General features: G+C 37.6%; 1 protein-coding gene across 1 annotated transcript in view; it reads left to right on the top strand.

The window, feature by feature from the left end:
- The window catches only part of gpc3 (glypican 3), a 194,103-nt gene that overhangs the window by 123,309 nt on the left and 44,914 nt on the right, over positions 1-25,880 (top strand). Inside the window, exons 4-6 of the mRNA XM_067386460.1 lie at positions 55-197; positions 4,010-4,135; positions 14,383-14,494. Of these exons, the coding sequence (XP_067242561.1) occupies positions 55-197; positions 4,010-4,135; positions 14,383-14,494 (381 nt within the window). The remainder of the gene's footprint in view (positions 1-54; positions 198-4,009; positions 4,136-14,382; positions 14,495-25,880) is intronic.

Raw genomic sequence — 25,880 nt, 5'->3', positions numbered from 1 at the left:
AAACTGTGTCCAAGAGTGATCACATTAAGCCCTCCAATCTTCTCCTGTTTACAGGTGAGCGGGATATGTGCACACGCGCCCGCACGGGTGTCTCGTGCTGTGGCGCTGTCGAAAGAACACGTGGCAGCCTCGCCGGTGCCCCACAACCGTCCTCCGGTGAACTTTGACCCCGACGAAACCCTCTTTGGACGCCGAAGGTAACCTCACAATTCAATACTTGAATTTTGTATAAGAAGTTTTAAAGGTGCCCTAGAGTTGAAAATTTAATTTACCTCTGCATAGTTAAATAATTATTCTGTACATGGAAATGACATACAGTGAGTCTCAAACACCATTGTTTGAGCAAGGACTATAGCGAAAAATGGCAGATGGAGCAATAATAACTGACATGATCCATGATATCATGATATTTTTAGTGATATTTGTAAATTGTCTTTCTAAATGTTTCATTAGCATGTTGCTAATGTACTGTTAAATGTGGTTAAAGTTACCATCGTTTCTTACTGTATTCACGGAGACCAAAGCCATGTCATTATTTTCATTATTAAACCCTTGCAGTCTGTATAATTCATAAACACAACTTCATTCTTTATAAATCTCTCCAACAGTGTGTAATGTTAGCTTTAGCCCCGTTAGCCCGAGCATAGGCTACTATCAGACTCAAATGTAAACATCCACAAAATAAATACCATACTTACATGATCTGATATGCTGCATCACAAACACCTTGTAAAGATCCATTTTGAGGGTTATATTAGCGAACTTTGTTTATGCAATGTATTATAGAGTTGTGAGCTTGGGGGCAGGGAGCGCAAGCATTTAAAGGGGAAGCAGCCTGAATCGGCGCATTTCTAATTATGCCCCAAAATATGCAGTTAAAAAATTGAATAATGAAAAATCTATGCGGTATTTTGAGCTGAAACTTCACAGACACGTTCAGGGGACACCTTAGACTTATATTACATCTTGTGAAAAAGGGTTCTATATATTCTTGTGTCTTGACACACTATTTTGAGCTAAAAACAAATAATGACTTAAATTTCAGTCTTTTTCTCAAAGCTATTTTGAATACTTGAAATAAATTGGCACTTTGAATGGTACTTAATGCTTTTGGAGCTTAATTGCCTCACTGTTTCTACTGGCTGACCTTGTATTCAGCAGTAATGAAAAATGAGCATGGCCCAACTACTCTTTACCCTCAGCTCTTAAAATGACAATCAGCAGCTGAAAACACACACATTTCTGTTTTATTTGAATCTCTCAAGTGCTCTAAACACTCCACTGCAAGAAGGCTGCAAAGCATTGCTGCTATAGAATTGACAGTAAGTCAATTCTGTGAAAATAAATCGAGTGAATAATAAATGTGAGGAATAAAAATTGCAGCCAACCATAATGCCATTCTCATGCATGTCTTCACACAGCTCACATCTTCTGATGTTAGTGTGGAATGTTTTAAGATGCTGTAATATACCAAACACTATAGATATAGACAGACGATTAGTTATGAATGGGATAAACTACAACACGCAATATGGCAGAATATGTCCTGCCTTCTAAGTAAACGTGCCAATTGCTGATTGATAAAGTCATTGCGTCACTGCAGCTGCCATTAAAAGCTCCGGTTCCCATGGAAACCTTAGACTCGTGCTTAGGACTGCACATGCGCATTGGCTCTTCTAGCCTGAAAAATAAGCATTTTTTAACGCTATTTGAGCATAAGAAACACCATTTATGGAACAGTTCATGTCAGATTTTGTTGCTGATTTGAAATATGTTATTTAATTGTGAGTTCACCAAGCAGTTTTTGAAACTTCTCGATTCCCCCTTCAAATATACTGTATAAGACTTGGTTTTGGATGCCCGAAATAGCTTCTCGGAGGCGTTGCAAATATGGCCGCTGAGTGAACAGACTTTCCTTGAGAGGCACTTTAAATATACTCCCCACTTCAGCTCCTCTGAAACACACAATCTATTTCTTATCCTCTGGCTCCATCTCATCCTTCATGGTTTTCTCGGTATACTGTAGATTCACTTACCTTTTTTAGGGGTCTTCCAACCAACTCAAACAGTCTATTCCATGTTTTTGAGTGTTTGAGTAATGCTGTATGTAGGGGCGTTATGAAGTTTTTTCTACTTCTTCACTTTTCTTCCATTTCTTTCTCTATCAAAGATAAGACATGACCAAAAGAGCAATTTAGTAGCATATACTGTATATGTAATGGAAAAGCTGAGTTTTCAGCATCATTACTCCAGTCTTCAGTGTCACATGATCTTTCAGAAATCATTCTAATATGCTGATTTGGCACTCAATAAACATTTCTTGTTATTATCAATGTTAAAAACAGTTGTGATGCCTAATATATTTGTGGAAACCATAATTAAAAATATTTTTCAGGATTCTTTGATGGATCAAAGGTGAAACTGAATAGAATGTATTTGAAGTAAATAATAGTGAATAAACCCCAACCTTTTGAATGGCAGTGTACATAATATAAATTATATACAACATACATTGTAAATATACTACAAACCATTTATTATAATATTTTATTACATTTTACATCATATTTTATTCAAAATATCCTCCTGGGACCCAGTAATAGACTTTTGTCCTCTGTAGTGGACATTATATTTTAGACTTTTTGTAATTATCCTTTAAATCTGATTAACTTCTTAACTTCTTTTTGTTCTAAATTAACATCTCAGGAAAATGTTATGGGGTTTCAAATCAAAATATGACTTTCTGTTATGAAAGAGGACATTGATTTTTAATGCATGACCTCTTTAGTGGACAACAGGACTTAAATCATGTTTATCAGGCTTTTTAGGAGATACAACAAGTGAAAAGGGAAAGAAATTATATATCAGTATTCCTATTTATTATGAAAATGTTGCCAATTATTACTTCCATTATTACATGTCTTTTTTCATTGCATGTTGCTCCAAGAAGTAGAACACATTAATATGCAAATTAGATACAGTGTATAGATGCATTGTATTGAATGGGAAAACAGACGTATGGCCATTTTACCCACATAATGCATAAAGTAAAATTAATTAATTCCATTATATCTTTCATAACATAGTTGAGAATCATCTTTATACAAAGTTTGGTTAAAAACAATCCTGAAGCCTAAAAATTGATTGGTGATTAAAAAAAAAAAAATCCAATTGTTTTTGCCTATACATGTAATTTCATGCCATTTTATTTTTTAAACATTTTAGTCCTGGTGTCTACTACAGAGGAGATAGCATAACATATGAATAAAATGTAATTTTTCAAAAATGTTATTTTTCATTCGTTTCTTATGCTCTAAACAATATAATGTCGTGAAAAAATGCTAAATTCAAAAAACTTTTTTTAGGATATATCAAAGATAAGCTTTTTAATGGAAGTTGCTGATTCAAAAATCTGAGGTGGCACATGTCTGACTAGGTGGGCGACTGAGTCATTCTGGGTGGAGGTGTGTATATGAGTTGTGAAATGCAGTGTGTGTTTGTGTATTTGTGCTCTTAGTTGAGTTGTGTGTTCAGGCTGATGGTGACAGAGAGAAGCTCATTACCTCAGGCACTATCTCCTGCCGTGTGAGTGACATTGAGCCGCCTTCTGCCCCCTCTGTCCTGTACTGTTCCACTCGCCCTCGCTCTGATGAACAGATGAGAGTGGCAGAGCCAACACAGTGGGCTGTTTCTTCTCCAGCATAATGTCAATTAACAGTCAAAGCATCTCAAATCAACTAAGCCTGACAGTAAACAACATGTAATGGAGTAGATCACGTTTCACTCTGCGTTTGACCCCAACCCCATTTTCATTTTTCTGATTCTTCACTCTTTTTTCTTCATGCCCCTCATTTTACCCCATAAATCCCAGTATCTTTGTGATGTTGATTCTTTGTAATCTTGCCTCTTTGTGCAGATCTAATTTCAATTTTCATTTTCTTGGCTTATTTATTGACTTATACTTTCTGCTGCTTTCATACTTTCTCAATTTCCTCTCTGTGTGCTGCAGGGAGTTTATCTCTGGTCTGAGGGGCTTCAGTCAGTTCTACAGTGGTCTCGGAGAAGCTTTGTGCAGCAAAGAGCCGGCAGCACTCAACAGCTCCCTCTGCTGGAACGGACAGGAGATGACAGACAAGTGAGTGTTTCATTTGTGGCAGCACTAATGACCACATAACTACGTACTAATACTGCGTTCTTTCATTTTAGACTTACAATAGAGCGTCTTTTAGTGGATAATTAGGACATAAATGTTCATTTAAAACAAAGTAAATTCATTGAGCGGCATCGTTCCACTTGCAGATATAGTCCCTGACATGTAAACTAAGATTAATAGTTGTTCTCTGTGGGTGCTGTGCAGCAGAACAATTGTTTCGCATCCTTGCGGTCACTATGGACCCTTGCCAGGGTAGACAGCATGTTTAATTTGATGCGAATAAATGAGTGCATGAGGGAATGAGTATAGCCTAATAAATATGTTATACTGTCTTAAGGTTCTAGGTCACGTTTCATTTTCACAGCCCATGTTTTCCCATGGCTGTTTGTCCGCTGGAAACATTTTTTCAGTGTTTCGTCAGCTGAAAGATTGTCACCAAGGCACCAACGGTACAGTCTACTGAATGGACGGTACAACTATCCTGTTTAATTTGTGTCAGGATTATTTTGTGTATTTTTGCATGGCTGGAATGCTATATTGACCTCTCAGCATCCAATACTCCTCAAACTTTTGTATAATATAAGTTATTTCAGGATGGAAGAGGCTTTTATCTCTTTATGACTCAGGCACACTTACTATTAGTGTTTTTATTCTGACAGTTTTAACTAAGTGGGTAAAAGTAGCATATATTACAATAGAATCAGCCTCCTAAATGCTTTCCAGTATTACTACAATCTCAGAATTGCCCTGAAGAGACATATTGCCCCTGAGCTTGTCACAAATCTTGAAGTCTAAAAAGCTTTCTGAATAAAACGGAGGCAGTGTAAGTGGCTGGCAGCTGAGTGGATGATTGTGTATCTAATGAGTTTGGCTGACTCCAGTTCCATCTGACAGGCAACAGGGTGTGAATTGTGATGTGGTCTTTGTGGGGTAACTGATGTCAGGTGGTTTGTTGGCTAATTGCTCCTTTCCATCGTTCGCTTTGTGACTGCCTGTGCCTGGCTCTCCACACGCCCTTTGGAACCCAATTTAAAAATTGTCATATTTCAGTTCACCATGTCCCTCGTGCTTCTGTCCCATAACTCTAGCACTCTCTCACAGTCCAAGTTAATGTTGGCAAATGACAATAAATCCAGGCATCCCTGACCCAAACAAAAAAGCTTTAAGAGCTGCAGTATCTTATCCTAACGACTTGGAAATATCCACTCAAAACTGAAGTGATCATTAAAGTCAACATGATATCAAAATGGGTCCTATTTACTGTCTTAATGCTAGTTCCTGGTCTTATTGTGAACGATTCATCGGTGCACATTATTCCAAAGAAATCCTAGTCTTTAATCAAAATGTAATAACTTCCTCTGAAATGACTTCCCTTTTTGGCTAACTGTCTGTTGGATAAAGTTGACCAATTGCCAAATCGCTATTAAGGCGTTGTTTTAGCAAACTCTCATATAGTTTGGCTACATTATAGTTTAAAGTTATTTTTTACAATCCAGTTGATTCCTGTCCATTTTCACATAGAACATCTCCTTTCACTCCTTTCAAAAATACATTACATTATAGTACTAAAATGGCCCTGTTTCCACTTGGCATTAAGATGTGTTTTGGTCAATCGTATCACAAGTGGACGACGCTAAATACAGGTGTAAACGGGGTGTAAAGCGTTTTGAGCTTGTCCGTTTTCAACCACATCCAGAGGTAGTCAAAAAATACATTTTACCGGATTACTTTCGTAACGGAAACGTTCATATGGTCGAACGAGCCACTAAAGACCGCCTACTGACCTAACACGTAAATATTATGAAAGGGCTAATTATGAACAGGCAAACGGGAACAGAGCAAACAGAGTGAAAATGAAACCAAAACAGAATTATGGGAACATTTACACATCAACGATATTCCAAAAAATGGGAAAACATTTTCTTTGCATTTTTCATGTACAGACGACAACATTGTCAAAAAAAAAGGCGATATACAGTGGTTATATACTGTTGAAACTAATCGTGGGATTCATATCACTGCCGACTCTATAAAACATTGGCAAGGAATACTAACAATACTGAGCTCTGAGAGCCCCCTAGTGGTCGGGAGCATTTCCGTTGTGTTGTGGCTTTATTCCGTTGTGTTGTGTTGTTCTTACAGTATGTTTGCTTTTTTAATTTCGTTGTGTTGTGCACTACTGGGCCACCGTACAGGTGAGCTCCTGACAACGTGTGTTTGAGAGTGCAGCATAATGTCCATTCTTGTCTTGTCTGTTCATTGTATCTGTTTTGTCACTGTTGAATGTGTGTCTGTGAGCATAAGTGTCAACATTACAGCATTATAAGCTGCAGTTGTTTGCTCTCGAGCAAGTTCATTTGAGGAATGAGTGGGGCTAAAATGGCCTGGTCACAACAGCATGGAGAACAGTTGGCCTTAGGGGACAGACAGCTGTGTCAGAGGGCTCTCAGGCCCTCAGGAGTTAATTAGGACCCATGAGAGAAATAGATAGGGCAAGAGAGAACTAGAAAAACGATGCTTTGCCAGAAATGTCTGCCGAATCTCAATGTCATTCCTTGGCTTCTGGTGAAAAATAATTAATTCTGGAATGCGTTCAGACCCATTTTATGCAATGTATTGAAGACGAAGCGGTCTTTCACATTCTGTACTAGGAAGAAAGCCATCTTTATTGTGCCAAAGAATGTCAACATTTATGTGGCCCTGATATATTAAATAGTCGACTCAAAAATGTCAAAGCATAAAGCAAATTCATTAACACCACAGTCAAATAAACACAATGAGCAGCTACAACAACATTCCTGCTCATCCTTTCATACAAAACTAAACAGTCAAAATGGTGCATGAATGTTATTTCATGTCAGGATTAAAACAAGTATTATAGCAAAAGATAATTTGATTGTAAAGTTAATTTCTAGCATCCCTGACATTTACTAGAAATAATATTTTCCCCTGTGCTGGAGGCAGTGCAGAGGAGTCCTCAATGTCAAGGATCAAGTCACCAAAACTGGCACAGATTTCTGCCTTCTAGAGAATCAATTTTAGCATTCTCAATATCTGCCGCCTTCATTTTAGCCAATGTTTCCTAACCGTTTTGTCTTGTGTGCTCCCACAGGGCCATCAGCTCGGCTCAAGTACCCCCTCATCGACTCTAAACCAGAAAATCACTCCTCATATTATACTAGATATCATTTGACATTATCAGTAATGTTATTAAAATTACAATAATTCACTGTTAAACTAAAAACAATCGATTCTGTGGGTGAAAAACAGACTTACCAAGTTGCTACATCTGAAGTAATTTAATAAATACAGAATCTGTTATTTTAAAATGAATTTAGTTTGGTATTAGCTTGTTTGACTGAGACATTTAATGGGATGAAAAAAGGATAGAGAGTTGTTCTAATGAGGCGTATGAGTGAAAATAAACTGCAGTGTCACAGAAATCTTCCGCTGTCTTTACATATGCACAGATGTTCTGCAGTAAGTGTGAGCCACACAAATCGACTGAAACATAAGCATATTATTTTGTTTAAAGGTGCCCTAGAACTTTAACTTTAAAAGATGTAATATAAGTCTAAGGTGTCCCCTGAATGTGTCTGTGAAGTTTCAGCTCAAAATACCCCATAGATTTTTTTAAATTCATTTTTTTAACTGCCTATTTTGGGGCTTAATTAGAAATAAGCCGATTCAGGGTGTGTGGCCCTTTAAATCTGGTGCTCCACACCCCAAGAGCTCGCGCTTGCCATAAACAACATAAACAAAGTTCAAACAGCTAATATAACCCTCAAACTGGATCTTTACAAAGTGTTCGTCATGCAGCATGTCTAATTGTGTAAGTACAGTGTTTATTTTGATGTTTACATTTGATTCTGAATGAGTTTGATAGTGTTCCGTGGCTAACGGCTAATGCTACACTGTTGGAGAGATTTATAAAGAATGAAGTTGTGTTTATGAATTATACAGACTGCAAGTGTTTAAAAATGAAAATAGCGTATACAGGAAATAGCGAATACAGTAAGAAACGATGGTAACTTTAACCACATTTAACAGTACATTAGCAACATGCTAACGAAACATTTAGAAAGACAGTTTACAAATCACTAAAAATGTCATGTAATCATGGATCATGTCAGTTATTATCGCTCCATCTGCCATTTTTTACTATTGTTCTTGCTTGCTTACCTAGTCTGATGATTCACCTGTGCACAGATCCAGACGTCCTGCCCTTGTCTAATGCCTTTCATAATGTTGGGAACAAATGAGATTTATATAAGAAGGAGGAAACAATGGACTCACTGTATGTCATTTCTATGTACCAAACTCTTGTTATTTAACTATGCCGAGGTAAATTCAATTTTTGAATCTAGGGCACCTTTAAAAGGTAGTATTAAGTGAGAAGCTGCTAATTAGCTGCTAAATGTTGTTTTGACGGTCCTGATAATATTATTTTAAAGTCGTAATTATATAATTTTAAAGGATTAATTCACTTTAAAATGAAAATCACCCCATGATTTATTCACCCTCAAGCCATCCTAGGTGTATATGACTTTCTTCTTTCATGATGAACACAATCTGAGTTATATTAATAATCACCCTGATGCTCCAAAGCTTTATAATGGCAGTAGATGGAAACCACCTGAAGAAAAAAAAAGTGCATCCATCTATTATAAACGTACTCCACACGGCTCCAGGTGGTTAATAAATGCCTTCTGAAGTGAATCGATGCATTTGTGTAAGAAAAATATCCATATTTAACATGTTATAAAGTAAACTAGCTTCCGCCAGACCGCCTTCTTTATTCAACTTAGGAAGAAAGTGTAACTGACGCAACTGTCTGGCAGAAGCTAGTTATTTTTACTTTATAATGTGTTAAAGGTGCCCTAGATTCAAAAATTTTATTTACCTCGGCATAGTTGAATAACAAGAGTTCAGTACATGGAAATGACATACAGTGAGTCTCAAACTCCATTGTTTCCTCCTTCTTATAGAAATCTCATTTGTTTAAAAGACCTCCGAAGAACAGGCGAATCTCAACATAACACAGACTGTTACGTCACAGTCGGGGTGTACGCCTCCAATATTTGTATATGCCAGCCCATGTTCCCAACATTATGAAAGGGATTACACAAGGGCAGCCAGTATTTAACGTCTGGATCTGCACAGGTGAATCATCAGACTAGGTAAGCAAGCAAGAACAATAGCGAAAAATGGCAGATGGAGCAATAATAACTGACATGATCCATGATAACATGATATTTTTAGTGATATTTGTAAATTGTCTTTCTAAATGTTTCGTTAGCATGTTGCTAATGTACTGTTAAATGTGCTTAAAGTTACCATCATTTATTACTGTATTAACGGAGACAAGAGCCGTCACTATTTTCATTATTAAACACTTGCAGTCTGTATAATTCATAAACACAACTTCATTCTTTATAAATCTCTCCAACAGTGTAGCATTAGCCATTAGCCACGGAGCACTATCAAACTCACTCAGAATCAAATGTAAACATTCAAATAAACTCTGTACTTACGCGATTAGACATGCTGCATGACGAACACTTTGTAAAGATCCATTTTGAGGGTTATATTAGCTGTTTGAAATTTGTTTATGTTGTTTAAGGCAAGCGCGAGCTCTTGGGGCGTGGAGCACCAGATTTAAAGGGCCACACACACTGAATCGGCTCATTTCTAATTAAGCCCCAAAATAGGCAGTTAAAAAAATGAAATAAAAAAAATCTATGGGGTATTTTGAGCTGAAACTTCACAGACACATTCAGGGGACACCTTAGACTTATATTACATCTTTAAAAAAAAAAGTTCTAGGGCACCTTTAAATATGGATATTTTTCTCACACACTTGCATGAGGGCGAGTAATTTTCATTTTAAAGTGAACTAATACTTTAAAGGGATATTCTACTCCACATCACTGTAGTTGCCTTCACCACCTCAACCTCTACATCTTTATGTTTGAAGGGAGTTTGTGCCAGACAAGCTTGTTTAAACATTTATAACTGTGAGAAGTCAGTAACATTAGGTCAAGATTGGAGGATATTCATTGTGTTTTGTAAACCTTCCTTCGAGTCTTAGAGCACTTCTCCTCCTCAAGCTCAACAACCTCCCTCTCCTTCAGCTGTTCCTCAGTTAGCTCATGAAGATACTCGTGATTGATTCTCGTGGTCTCCAGCGGGTTTGGGCAGTGGGGCATGTTGGATCTCTGAGTGGTGCTCCATAGGATTTTGATTCTGAGCAGGTTTAGCATGAGTAGCTGGTCCAGACTGTACATCCACAGGGTGTTTAGTCATTTCCTGTAGTAACAGTTGGGTTGCCTGTGCTCCTGCTGTAAAATAATGCCTGTTGTGGGCTGTTTTTGTTTTTTAGGATGAAATGTGGCCGATGAAATATGGAGGTATATTTTACATTAGAACATGCGGAAAACGCCAACTTCTGTCTACTTTGAATATTTTTTACATATACAATATAACATGGCAGTTAACATTAATGCAAACATATTAAACATACTGTACTAGCGTTTCATTTTATGAAATCATTTTAAAGATTCTATAGGAACTGCACAAAGTATAAGGGCTTTTTAAAGCATTTGGTGTGTATTTTTTTTATGTGCACTACCTTTCAAAAAATTTGGGATCATTAATTTATTTTTTAAAAAAAATTAATACTTTTATTTTGAAATATTGACTGTAAAGACATTAGAGTGACAGTAAAGATGTATAATGTTACAAAAGCATTTTATTTATTGCAAACAAATTTTGTTCTTTTGAACTTGCTATTCATCAAAAAATCCAGAAACAAATATATCACGGTTTCCACAAAATATTAAGCAGCTATTTTTAAAACAATGATATTAATAAGAAATGTTTATTTGCACCAAATCAGCATATTAGATGATTTCTGAAGGATCATGTGACACTGAAGACTGCAGTAATTATGCTGAACATTCAGCTTTGCCATCACAGGAATAAATTATATTTTAAATCATATTAAAATAGAAAACAGTAATAATATTGCAATCCTATTTTTGACAGTAGTTTGGATCCTGAGACTTCTTTCAACAGCATTAAAATCTCACTGGCCAAAACTTTTGAATGTTCGTGTATTACTGTAGTGCATTTAAAGTCTCCAACAAAAATGACTTATAATCGTCCGTATGGCATCATTCAATTAGACTGCATCTCTAGTTGTGTTAAATGTCAACATTAGAAGCAGTTAAAGCTATACTGTTGTGACACCTACATATGAACATGTCAAGCTTTCAGTTCTTTTCTATAACACAAACATCTTGCAAGGTAAAAATACGACAATCTGCTAAAGGTCAAATCCGCAAGAATAGACTAAACCATCATCGCTTATTCACGCCCTTCCAAATCGCATAAAACAAAGACTCAATATACAAGGACATTTTAATCTATTACAAAAAAAAAACATAATTGTTGAACATTCAATTACAATTTTCAAATAATGTTTCTTGTATATTGTGTATTATTTCAGTGCAAGAATTAGAACAGATTCAGATGTTTTATAGTTCTTTTCTCTCATTTTCAACACACCTAATTAAAATTCATAAGAGAAAGGCATTTTTTTGTGTGTGTGTTCCGAAACAGTTCTCACTTCAGCTACCCCATTATGTTTGAGCATTTCTGCGATAACGTTTGATTAATTTTGTATCATGTGCCCTCCATCCTAAACAGAAGAAAGCTGAAAGTTTTTCAGGCAGACAGCACAGAGTTGACCTGATGGTGATCGACCCTGGTCAGCACACAGGTGGGCGCCTCATGCGTGAAGCTCCAGCTAATCTCATCCACCATTAAACGCTGCCCATGTCTTCTGATCTCCGCCTTCTAATGGAGCTCATGTCTGTATTATTAATGTGATAATTAAAAGCGGGAGGTGAGCTGCCATCGGGAGTAATAAGGAGAATAAATAAGTATGGAAATGTAATTTGGCTTAATGAATAAGCACTGCATGTAAAATGAGGTGCCGTGAGAGATGATTGGATAGAATTGTTCAGGATTATGTCATTCCTAAGAATGGAACATGAGGTCATATCTTTGGCTCTTTTGTCTTAAAGCTCATGGAACTGCAAATATCAATGTTTTTTATTTTTTTTATCTAAACATCCTTAAAACATAAAACGTGCAATAAAACAATTAAGTTTTAAGATGATATAAAAAATAAATAAAAGATTTTTCAAGATTTGGACTTCTCTGGATGAGTTGTGGTTGGTGTCATGGCAGTGTCAAATGTGTCACTCACTGTCTCTCTGTCGCCTCAATGCTTGCACCAATGTGCCCGTGTGCATCAACTCTAATTAGCTTTTAATAGGGAGTAATTAACTGGAACACGAGTCCAAGGGGCCCGGGGGGATCGGGGGAACACTTGGGCGCATACACACACACATTTTTAGCAGTTGATGATGCCCAACATATGCTCCAGTTGCTCAGAAACATTCAGATGCCAGCACATGTCTGACCCAGTTGTGCTGTTTTACTGTTTGGTTAAGTGTGTGTGTGTGTGTGTGTGTGTGTGTGTGTGTGTGTGTGTGTGTGTGTGTGTGTGTGTGTGTGTGTGTGTGTGTGTGTGTGTGTGTGTGTGTGTGTGTGTGTCTGTCTGTCTGTTAAGAGCTACAACATTTGGGGTGGGGGGAAGCGAATGTAGATTTAGATTAACGGATAGATACCATTCATATTTATGCTCCTGTTTTTGTTTTTAGTTTTGATTAATTTTGAACAATGGACAACACAAGGCATCGTTTATTCAAAAAGCCCTTGGCATCTACAAATAAGAATTGTTTTGTTGTAAAGTGCCTTTAAATTCGGTGTCCTCATGCAGCATGTTTGAATGAATGTGCTGAATAGAGGGGTAAAGGAATTTAAAGGTCTAAAATTTAGGAATTTAATTTGTGCAAGAATTACAGTTGTCACATGTTTGCCTCTAGGTGGCAGTAGAGGCCAATTTTAGAGCTACTAGCATACATCCTGACAAGATTTAGCTATATAATGAACTGTATGTTGTTTTCAACAGTCATTCACGGGTCAGGTCGGGCAGGTTCTCACTTATTCTAAATGGTTAGAGTAACACTTTAGTTTAGGGTCCAGTTCTCACTATGAACTAGCTAATTAGAATGCATATTACTAGGATATTGGCTGTTTATTAGTACTTATAAAGCATATATTAATGCCTTATTCTGCAAGCTCATATTCTAGATCCCCTAATCCTACCCAATACCTACCTACCCTAGCAGTAATTAAGAGTATATATATATATATATATATATATATATATATATATATATATATATATATATATATATATATATATATACAGTTGCATGAAAAAGTATGGGAACCACTTGCAGAAAATGTGAATAATTTTAACAAAATAAGAGAGATCATGCAAAATGCATGTTATTTTTTTTAGTACTGTCCTTAATAAGATATTTTACATAATATGTTTACATATTAGTCCATAAGACAAAAAAACCAGCTGAATTTATTAAAATGGCCCCATTCAAAAGTTTGGGAACCATTGGTCCCTAATACTGTGTGTGGTTACCTGGATGATCTATGACTGTTTTTTTTGCTTTGTGATGGTTGTTCATGAGTTCCTTTTTTTGTTCTGAGCAGTTAAACTGCCCAATGTTCTTCAGAAAAATCCTCCAGGTCCTGCAGGTCTTAATGCATCTTGTTTCCTTCTGGAACATCAGTGAATGTTTGAAACTTTTTTAATAGTTGTGTTTGAGTCCATCAATTGTCCTCAGTGTGAAAAGATGGATCTCAAAATCATACAATCACTGCTGGAAAGGGTTCAAATATGCAAAAATCTGCAGGACCTGGAGGATTTTTCCTCAAGAACATTAATAAATTTAGCTATTTTTTGTCTTGTGGACTATGCGTAAACATCTTTTATGTAAAATATCTTAATCAGGACAGTACTAAATAAAAAATAACATGCATTTTGTATGATCTCTCTTATTTTGTTAAAATTATTCACATTTTCATAGATTCTGCAAGTGGTTCCCATACTTTTTCATGCAACTATATATATATATATATATATATATATATATATATTATATATATATTCAAACCTATATAGAAATTGAACCACTCTGAGAAATAATCACATTCAATTAATGAACAGTGTGCTGTGCATTAAACCTGTAATTCAGTTTAAATAGGAGTAATGGATGTGTGTCTAAATTTTGCAGGTTTCCTGGTCCAGGGCTGAAGAGAGTCCATCCACACGGCTCAGAATCCAGACAAAAACCTCCTGAACCCGTCATCAGTCAGATCATCGACAAACTCAAACACATCAATCAGGTGAGTTGCTGTTTATCAGAAAACATGCACGCACTTTTTTAAATTTTTTTTTTTACATGTGAACTTTACAGTGCACATCTGTAAATAATCATACGCAGCTATGCCGTCAGTCAGCACACGGACATACAGCCATGCGTAAACTCATCACCTCTGCTTTAACTCCGTCACAACAGTCTGCCTGTCATCACACACACAGATGCACATGTCTGCACGCTATTTTATGAAGCGTGGTCTTGTAGATTATCAGGATGTGCGATAGGGGCTGCCGGTATCTGTACATTAATGCAGACAAAGCAGAGGCTTTCATTCACTTTCTTCCTGCCTGCCTTTAAAAAAACAACAGCTGCGTGTCATATCACCTTGACTGTGTGTGTGTCAGGGTGTGTCTGCTTATATTTCATGTACAGTTCGTTCCCTATTGTGAACGAGATCCCACAGTGATATTTGACCCTTTAAGATTTTCTGTGTGTATACTCTGGTAATCCTGAGAGAACAGCATCTGGCTCATCCACAGGAAGCTCACTGGGCGATCTAAAGGACGCTTCCTCTGTACCTGGAGGATGTGTGTTTTTGGCTGGGTTTAAAGCTATTTTGCAATGCAGCCTCGTTGTGAATAGCTCTAGGCTACAGTTAGTAAAGCTCAGTCCAAGTGAGTGTGTGTTATTGGCACATTTAGTCTTGTTTTTTCACTTTTACTTTTTCCCCCTATTGCATTCACATTTTTTTCATTCAGCAGATGATTTTATCCAAAGAGACGTAGGAATACAACAAACAAGAAGGGCTAACAATAGTCTAGAGTTGTAAAGGCAAGAACAGGGAGGGATTTAGTGAAAATAGTGAAAGCATAGACATTTTGTTTATTAAGTTAAAGTAACGCAATTTCACATTTATTGACTGACAGCTCTCCTGTCCCCATGTTGAGAGTAATAAAGTTCAGAGGTGTTGTATGTGCATGATGTTATTGTAGTTCTGGACTAAATATGAACATGCATTTACTCATATCACTTGCACAAAAACATTTAGTTTTCCTCAAAATGAATAAAAACATTGAAATGCAATCTCAGAATTTTTATGCAAACCTGTAATAATTAACTATATTAAATTACACAAATATACTTTATGTATTTAATCTCACTTTATTAACCAATGTCTTTTCTGCTGAGCTACAATGGTCCAATTCAACCAAACCTAATAAGACAAAATTACTTTAGATTAGATTTAGAAATAAGCGTGTTTAACTTCCATCTCCTGTATCCTCTTCTTCAATCCAGAATGGCTGGACAGCTGAAAGGTTTGTTTGAGCTGCGCCCTCTACTGTACAGGTGTAAATATTAATTTCTGAGTAAAGTCTGAGGCTTATTCATTTCACTCTTGATGTGAAAGGGCCTTAACATTTGCCAAAAATATAATCTTTTTTTGTTGTTATTAAAAAAACAAACAAGCAATCCCAGCCCAAGTAAGAAAAAGTAACGAAAAAGTAACTAAGTAACCAATTAGTTACTTTTAGGAAGTAACACAATATCATAATGCATAGCTTTTAAAAGTAAGTCTGGGGTCCTGTATTTATATTGTGTTAAAGCAGAATGAGATGTTAGTGCATTGTACTGTGTATGTGTGTGTGTGTGTTCTAGATAGAGAGAAACCCATGCGGCCTCATACTCAGTGGCCCCATCTGAGCGGATTAGCGCAGCGCTCTTGTTTAAACAGACCACAGAGACATCAGAGCGGCTCAGATGAGTCGTGGGTCTCGTCTGCCCTCGGGCTGTGGAGGAGGTCAAGCCTTCCATGGGACAAGCCCTCATTTTCTCAGTTACTCTACAAACAGACCTCTTCTCTTCTCTTCTCTTCTCTTCTCTTCTCTTCTCTTCTCTTCTCTTCTCTTCTCTTCTCTTCTCTTCTCTTCTCTTCTCTTCTCTTCTCTTCTCTTCTCATGTACATGGCAACTATGCACACGATCAAAATGAAGATGTACTACAGACTGTGTCTTAGAAAGGGGAAATGAAAGATAATTCAACAATGTCACACTCAAAATGTTGTGGTTGATCTGAATGTCAGCATTGCTGTGAATACCTCATGCTGATGTTCAGTTTAACAGCGTTTGTATTGTGATATTGTATAATCACACAGATACACATGATATACTGTAGATCTGGTGACTGTATGATGTCAGTGCTGCTCATGTCTGGTAGGGCAAATGGCAAGTGCATTTCAAAAGACCTCTGTGGCATCTGTGAACCACAGATAAACACATCCGCTGCCCCTATAAACACATAAACAAACGCAGACATACACACACGTTTGTTTCACTATACTTCCATTGCTTTTATATCAGGTTAATGACATAACCTGACCCCACACCTAAACATAACCCTCACAGAAACCTGTGCAAAACACTAGATTTAAATATAAACATGAATTGCCTGATTTATAAACCTTTTAACTAGCGAGTACCAGCTCACTAGTCAGTGTTCAACAGGTTTTACTATATTAGTGAGGACATTTTGTGAGGACACAAGTATAGTCATGTAGAACAGGTTTTTTTTGTTTGTTTTTTTGGTGAAAGAAAATTGTTGATTGTGCTGTGGCAACATGTGACGTCTTTATGATGGCATTTTCTGACAAACATGAGAATAGTCCTGCAGTCAAGTCATTTGAAAGTGCACAATGTTCTAAATGAGATAGAACGGGACAAGATACGACAACGTCCAACGGCATAATTAGGCCAACTTCACTGACAGAGATTGTTTAAATCAAGGCTGTAACCATGTCTTGAACATGTTTTGCTGTGTGTGTGTGTGTGTGGGGGGGGGGATTGGGGGGGGGGGGGCGGGGGGGGTTATTGTTTTTTATTTAAGGAATTAAATGATTTAAGGAATTAAATGATTAAAGGATTTTAAAAAATTAAGGGGGAGAAAGTGAGAACAGTAAAAGTTTCAGATCTATTATGAAGTAATCAATTTAAATAATTTGTAATTAAATATATGAATCATGTAAATAATAGCATAATTCAAAACATTGAAATTTCATAAAAAAAAGTTGAGTAGTTTGCATTACTGGGTACTTATGTCTCACCACACACTATTTTACTGCCAAAAATAAGTGTCGCTTTGGAATTCCCGCTTGTCTTCTGTGACGGTTAGCCCCGCCTTCTTTGATTTGATTGGCCATCTCAATCATTTTGACAGGGAAGTTAGACAGCTGAGGCAGATCAGCCTAAAAATGACACTTTAAAACTTTCTGTCATTCTAACAACAAACAGTGCAGTACAAAATGGAGTGCAGCAGAGCAGCATCAAGAATATCACATTTTGGGGGGGACAGTTTGGCCATTTCTAATTATTGGGGGGAACTAATTGTCTATCTGGTTTAAATCCTTCATAAATGATTCATTATTTAAAGGTGTCATCGAACATTTTTTTTACAAGATGTAATATAAGTCTAAGGTGTCCCCTGAATGTGTCTGTGAAGTTTCAGCTCAAAATACCACATAGATTTTTTTTAATACATTTTTTTAACTACCTATTTTGAGGCATAATTTGAAATGCGTAGATTCATGCTGCGGCCCCTTTAAATTCACGTGCTCTCCACCCCCGGAGCTCGCGCTTGCCTTGAACAGCATAAACGAAGTTCACACAGCTAATATAACCCTCAAAATGCATCTTTACAAAGTGTTCGTCATGCATGCTGCATGCATACATCGGATTATGTGAGTATTGTATTTATCTGGATGTTTACACTGTGGGAGAGATTTATAAAGAATGAAGATGTGTTAATGCATTATACAGACTGCAAGTGTTTAAAAATGAAAATAGTGACGGCTCTTGTCTCCATGAATACAGTAAGAAACGATGGTAACTTTAACCACATTTAACAGTACATTAGCAACATGCTAACAAAACATTTAGAAAGACAGTTTACAAATATCACTAAAAATATCATGTTATCATGAATCATGTCAGTTATTATTGCTCCATCTGCCATTTTTCGCTATTGTTCTTGCTTGCTTACCTAGTCTGATGATTCAGCTGTGCACAGATCCAGATGTTAATACTGGCTGCCCTTGTGTAATGCCTTGAACATGCCGTGGCATATGCAAATATTGGGGGCGTACATATTAATGATCCCTACTGTTATGTAACAGTCGGTGTTATGTTAAGATTGTTAAGATTCGCCTGTTCTTCGGAGGTCTTTTAAACAAATGAGATTTCTATAAGAAGGAGGTAACAATGGAGTTTGAGACTCACTGTATGTCATTTCCATGTACTGAACTCTTGTTATTCAACTATGCCTAGATAAATTAAATTTTTAATTCTAGGGCACCTTTAATAATTAATTTTCAGTTAGAGTTCCAGCAACACAAACAACTGATGGAGATGTGCTCTGGTGACTCAGTAAAGTTGAGAAAAGTTTCACATGAGCAGCTTCCACCAATGATTTTTGGGTCATGCATTGATAATTACAATAATCATGTTCATTCTGCTGCAACACTTTCACCTACAAAATGTTCATTTAACAGCAATTAAACTGATTCCTTGTCAAAATAGAGTGACACAATATTTACTAACTGCCAATGACACGTCTGTCTTTTGTTCTTCCTCAATTAAACCGCTGTCACTGTGAACTTTAGTGAGACTGGTAGTGTTTCCTTTACTTCATCAGCAGAAACTCAAACATGTTTTAATCAAATGTTCAGTTTAACTTAACCCTGGGATAATAGTTTACATCTGGTGTTATCTGGCACTGTTCTAATGTGTGTTCTCATTTGTTTCCAATAGCTAGGGGTTTGAGTTATTTCCCAGAGCAGACAGACAGAACACTCATATCAGACTTTTCCTAGTGTTTCAGAAAGCCAACATCTCATCTTCTGGCCTGGGAGGCTTGTTACTTTTAGCATGTACTTCACTTTCTAAGTGTTCTCCAGCAGTTGTAGTTCTATAAAACATTTTGGGTGTGGACCCATTTGATTTTATGGGGCAATAAGGTTTTTGGAAGCTCTTAACAGTGTTTGAAATATTTCTGTTCCCGGGGTATATAGCGTGACAAGCCCGTGTCCCAAAGAGGGTTAGTGTAGCGGCACTAGAGATGGCTTGTTGGCTCAGATTTGGGCCTCTTCTGAAAGAGAAACACTTGGGACTGCTCTGAACACCAAAAGACAAAACTTTACCCTCCCTGAGCTCTGCAGACCCCAATTTCTCACGCCTAATGCGGCTGATGTAATGGCTGCGCGGGGCCAAGTTTAGAGTAAGCTCGTCTCTATAAATGAAAAAAATGACTGGGTGCTCAAGCTATTCCAACTGGGCAAGTGCTCAAAGAGTCTGTGTGTTCTTATCTGCATGCCTAAACATGACTCAGTCAGAGACGGATCTCTCAGGCCTAAATGAATGCGAGTTAGCGCATTAGCCACCGCTAGAGTTGCACCGTAGATATATGATCAGGGGTTTAATTTGTCTTTTTTTTTTTTTTTTATTCCAAGGCTCCCAAAAATTATGATTTGCCAAAGACCCCATTTTTAAAATATAATGACATATATTTTAATGCGAAAATACCCACTTATAAAGACTGAGGAAAAATAGCAAATGTTCAATGTGTTATAAAATGTTTAATAATACAAAGGAAATTCTCATGCATTTTGTGAGTATTCATTTCAAACCCTGTGTTTATTATAGTGCTAGTGCATACTTAATATGCTAGTGTTCATCAGCCATTTATTTCTGCCTCGTGGAAATGGATGTTCAGAGATGAAGCTCATAGCACACACCCAGTCTATCTTCATGTGTGTTTGTGTTTGCTCCTATGACTGTCAAACATTCACTCATGCTGATCTGTAAAGTCTGCAGCGTCTCTTCGTGTTTATACAAGAATGGTGCGTCATTTGTGGACAGTTTACTTCCTTTGATGGGAGCTGTTAAACTACAAACCGCCCTCCACAGTTTATTAAAAATTTAATTTAATAAATGTGTAAACTTTCCCTGAGATCAGTGTACAGCCAAAGAAATATCACTCTGCATTCAACTTTAAGGACTAACATGATGAAACAAAGTTTCCAGAGACCGACATGCTGTAAGTAAATCGTCTGTCCAAAATGAAAGCCAACATGCTGAACAATCAGAATATCTTTGAGGTTTAAGGTTTATACATTTATGTGGATTGGAATTTTGCAACGATGTGATGTCATAATGGATGGGGCTAGTCAGCATGAAATAGGAACCAAGCACACACACCCCCCCAAAAAAAAACAAAAAAACATTGTGCCTGGTTAGGATGTCGTGTAGGCCAAACACATCATTGTTTATTATTTTTTTAGATATTTATATAATAATGATGCTAGTATGAGTTATTTGATACATATACCTAATCTTATGCCTAAATAATGTGGCATAATGGAGATCAATAAGGAAATGTATCCAATTTATATTTACAGTGGATTTTTACAGCCAAGGTTCGTCTGTATTGGCGAAATATTCATCCAAAGCATAGACCTCTATATAAGCTGAATCAATAATAAATAGTAAATGTGGTCAGTATTCTGCAACAAATATTTTTCTAGATTTTCTAGATTTTTAAGTTGTAAAGTGAGCAGGATATATTGAAAGTGCCATTGAACGTTTTTTTTTTACAAGATGTAATATAAGTCTAAGGTGTCCCCTGAATGTGTCTGTGAAGTTTCAGCTCAAAATACCCCATAGATTTTTTTTTAATAATTTTTTTTAACTGCCTATTTTGGGGCATAATTAAATATGAGCCGATTTATGCTGCTGCCCCTTTAATTCTCGTGCTCTCCGCCCACGGAGCTCGCGCTTGTCTTAAACAGTGCATAAACAAAGTTTACACAGCTAATATAACCCTCAAATGGATCTTTACAAAGTGTCCGTCATGTTGCGTCATGCATGTGTCGGATTATGTGAGTATTGTATACTGTTATATTGTTTACATTTGATTCTGAATGAATTTGAGGCTGTGATCCATGGCCAACGGCTAATGCTACACTGTTGGAGAGATTTATAAAGAATGAAGTTGTGTTTATGCATTATACAGACTGCAAGTGTTTAAAAATGAAAATAGCGACGGCTCTTGTCTCTGTGAATACAGTAAGAAATGATGGTAACTTTAACCACATTTAACAGTACATTAGCAACATGCTAACAAAACATTTAGAAAAACAATTTACAAATATCAGAAAAAATATCATGTAATCATGGATCAGTTATTATCGCTCCATCTGCCATTTTTCGCTGTTGTTCTTGCTTGCTTACCTAGTCTGATGATTCGGCTGTGCAGATCCAGATGTTAATACTGGCTGCCCTTGTGTAATGCCTTTCATAATGTTGGGAACATGGGCTGGCATATGCAAATATTGGGGCGTACACCCCGACTGTTACGTAACAGTTGGTGTTATGTTGAGATTCGCCTGTTCTTCGGAGGTCTTTTAAACAAATGAGATTTCTATAAGAAGGAGGAAACAATGGAGTTTGAGACTCACTGTATGTCATTTCCATGTACTGAACTCTTGTTATTTAACTATGCCAAGATAAATTCAATTTTTAATTCAAGGGCACCTTTAAAATTTAATGTATGGCTTCGGCAGGCATGTATAATGATACTAAGGCTCTGTCCCAAATGGCACCCTAAACACTCACGGCCTTCGTATGAGTCTGCACTTTAGTGACGTAACGTCACTTTGACTGTCGGGAAGAAGTCTGCCACGGAGCTCGCACCGGTACGGGCTCAGCAAAAGTGCGTATCGAGGGCGTATATCGGCCACAAAGGGGTGCTCTCGAGCACCCTTCTGAAGCCTAAAATTGACAAATGGGACACCCTACGGTCTCATGGACTTAACGGACAAGACCGAAAGTGCATAGAAGTGTGCCATTTTGAGACCGGGCCTAAGTGAAGCAGCGGGTGCCTGAGCCCTCCCCAGCTCTACAGCGCCCCACAGTTTTCCCGCTGTAAATCTGTGGTGAAGAATAGAACTGCAGCGTGCTCTAATTGACAGCCATTGGGGCAGATTTCAGACTTCCCTCACGTTAGCTTGCGTAAACCTCACTCCAGACCTTTAAATAGTAGCTACTGTTGTGTTTATTTTATGTTTGTTATGAGAATAAACATGACTTTTTCTCACTTTTTCACTGGAATTCCTCCACAACTTGTAATATTTTAAAACAACATTGGGAGGCAATAAGTACTACATTAAAGACAATCCTGAAGATGGCATTCTATGTGTGCGTCATGTGTACTTAAAGCTGGTCTATCTACATTAGAGCGCCACCCTTAGGCTGAATAAAGTGGTCTGCATGTGTACAATATAAAGCTTACAAAAAATGTTTATCATAAACTAGCTCTAAGACCCAAAATCTGCCCTACCTAAATTTACGGGTCTGGATTTGCACTGGATTTTGTGCCACGTTGTCATACATTAAGCTTATATTGTTGAAATACCAGTGACAGAGTTAAGAGAAAATCTGCAACTTCTCTGTCAACCACTGGCCTCACATATAGTTTAATTTACGCATATTGCCAAATTAGATTTTCATATTTAGGAAAATATGTCTTTCCGCTGGTGCCGTCATCAGGACCATCTGGACTTTCCAGGGTATTGAGTTACTGTTCAAAAAAAGCCTGTTCCCAGTGGAGCTCAGGGGATAGTGGTGAAACACTGCAATTACCTGATTGGTCTTTGATTATAGAAGTTCCCTCCAGCGCTGAGATGTGTCTACCATGTGTAGGGCAGAGAGGTGAGCATATATTACATGTCACTTCTCATGTTGTCCTAGATTTGTGGAATGTTCTGTGAAAAATTAGATGCTATGTTTTTCTTTTTTCATGTACTGTGGGAAACAACTCTAGGCTAGATATCGTTCACGCACACTCACTTTTTCTCTCATTTCCTGGCTGGAACTTTTTCTCTGCATTTCTTTTCCCCGGTTTATGCCCTTACTTTCTTCTTCTCTCTCTCTTTGAACTCCACCCTACATTTCTTATGCTTTTTCTCCCATGTTAATCCCACTTTCTTTCCCGCTCTCCTTCCTGGCTGTGTTGAGTTGTATGTGACACACTCCAGTCCCGCAGCCCTCCTTCACCTAATTAGATCCAGCGGCAGAGAGGGAGAGATGGAGGGAGGGCCGCAGGTAAGTCAGGAGAGCAGACAGCAAAACAAACCAGAGCTCCGCATTCCAGCACGCAGCCTCGCGTCCTGCTGCCGCTGACTCCACCAGGACCTTTATATTCAACACCTCATCGACTCTAATAAGAAGTACCAAAAAGTACCACACGCTAAAGGCCTCTTCGCATCAGAATCAAATTGGAAAAGGGAACAGCTATACAGTTGTAGTGTACATTTACCAAGTTAATACCCTGATTTTGGGTTTTATTAATTGCCCCTGGCACATTTAGTTTGCTTACTGGTTGAATGTGCCACAGTAATACCATGATCCTTTGAAGATGTACCATTACGATTGTAGTTTTTCAGGTGTTGTTTTCTGTGATGACCACCTTCAACCAAATGTATCCAAATGTATCTCTATTTTATGCTATGAAATTTACTGGTTCAATCCAAAACTTGTGTGATGGTATGTGAAGTATATTGGCTTTAACCATGGCTGGTAGTTTGAAGAAACAAACTCTCCCATGGTCGCGTGAGTCTAAGTACACGCAAACACATATTTATACAAATACTCTCACACACACATGTGCACACTTCAAATGGCTGCTTAATGTGTGTTTCAGTGCGATGCTGGTCCGTTTGAAGGTGCAGGACTGTGAGGGTTTTTCAAATAAACCGTGACACCTGACATTAAAGCAGTCTAGAAAGACCTCCATAAATCCCGAGTAGAATGGGGGTTGGGCTCGACCCTGATCCCAGCGCCGCTCCTGATGGCCTCTGCATGTCTCTGTTCTCAACGGCTTGATCTGCTGTGGCCCTCACACCAAAAGCTCCCAGAAAGATATCCTTCCTTTTAGAAAATGGTTCCTTTTAATGCAGTCTTCTGACAACCTTGTTCTGTCTCATGTGGTCTCTTTCCTCTAGCCCTTTCTCTTTAACTATCTCTTTCAAAGACTTCCCCAATTTTTACATTTTCATTCCTTTCTAGTTTTTCTGTTCCCTCTCTGATTATCTTTCAGTGGTAAGAAAAGGGGTCCTATAATACTTTTTAGTGTGTAATTCTGCTGTTGCAGAGTCACTCCAAAGGCAGTTTTTCTCTAACACTCAAATGTATCTAATATGATAAACAGAGCCGTGTTACCTCATACTCATGACCAGAAAAGCGGAAGCGGCACCAGTGACTGTGGCATAATAAAAGTCCCGCTGCTCGTGAGCCGTGTGTTGCGCAATCGCTCCAGCGGCCTCGTTCAGCTCCCGCAACACTCGGTCCTGCTCTGCTTCATACTACAGTAACGTTAATAATCGCATCCATGAATATGATTTCTTCCCGAGCCCTATCCCTATTCTTTTCCTTTGGCCATTGAGGTGAAGACCACATGTCCCAAGATTTTGCGGTCAAACTTGGCATCATTAAGCTATGCCTTTGTTTTGAATAGGCCTCTAGCGGACAGAAAATATTACATATTGCACCTTCAAGTTTTCTTCTGGGAACGTACACGTCACACTTCTGCTCATTTAAATAATTCCCATATATAAAAAACGGGCGAGGCCTGGTTGAGTTGCGTTAGTAGTAGGGCTGAAACGATCAACGTAAGGTCGACGTAACCAATTTATGTTCGTCCCTAATCTCCTGTCATGTTTAATACAAAACAGAACTCTAGAGCAGATGCTAATGGCTAATATGTTTTAATACGAGCCTGCACATTTTTTGGACTCACGCTCCGTGGCTAAAGCTAACGTTACACACTGTTGGAGAGATTTATAAAGAATGAAGTTGTGTGTATGAATTATACAGACTGCAAGTGTTTAATAATGAAAATAGCGACGGCTCTTGACTCCGTGAATACAGTAAGAAACGATGGTAACTTTAACCACATTTAACAGTACATTAGCAACATGCTAACGAAACATTTAGAAAGACATTTTACAAATATCACTAAAAATATCATGTTATCATGGATCATGTCAGTTATTATCGCTCCATCTGCCATTTTTCGCTGTTGTCCTTGCTTGCTTACCTAGTCTGATGATTCAGCTGTGCACAGATCCAGACGTTAATACTGGCTGCCCTTGTGTAATGCCTTGAACATGGGCTGGCATATGCAAATATTGGGGGCGTACATATTAATGATCCCGACTGTTACGTAACATTCAGTGTTATGTTGAGATTCGCCTGTTCTTCGAGGTCTTTTAAACAAATGAGATTTATACAAGAAGGAGGAAACAATGGAGTTTGAGACTCACTGTATGTCATTTCCATGTACTGAACTCTTGTTATTCAACTATG

This window comes from Chanodichthys erythropterus, chromosome 1 (genome assembly GCF_024489055.1).
Source record: "Chanodichthys erythropterus isolate Z2021 chromosome 1, ASM2448905v1, whole genome shotgun sequence".
NCBI lineage: Eukaryota > Metazoa > Chordata > Actinopteri > Cypriniformes > Xenocyprididae > Chanodichthys > Chanodichthys erythropterus.
This window is presented reverse-complemented; position numbering and strand designations above follow the sequence as displayed.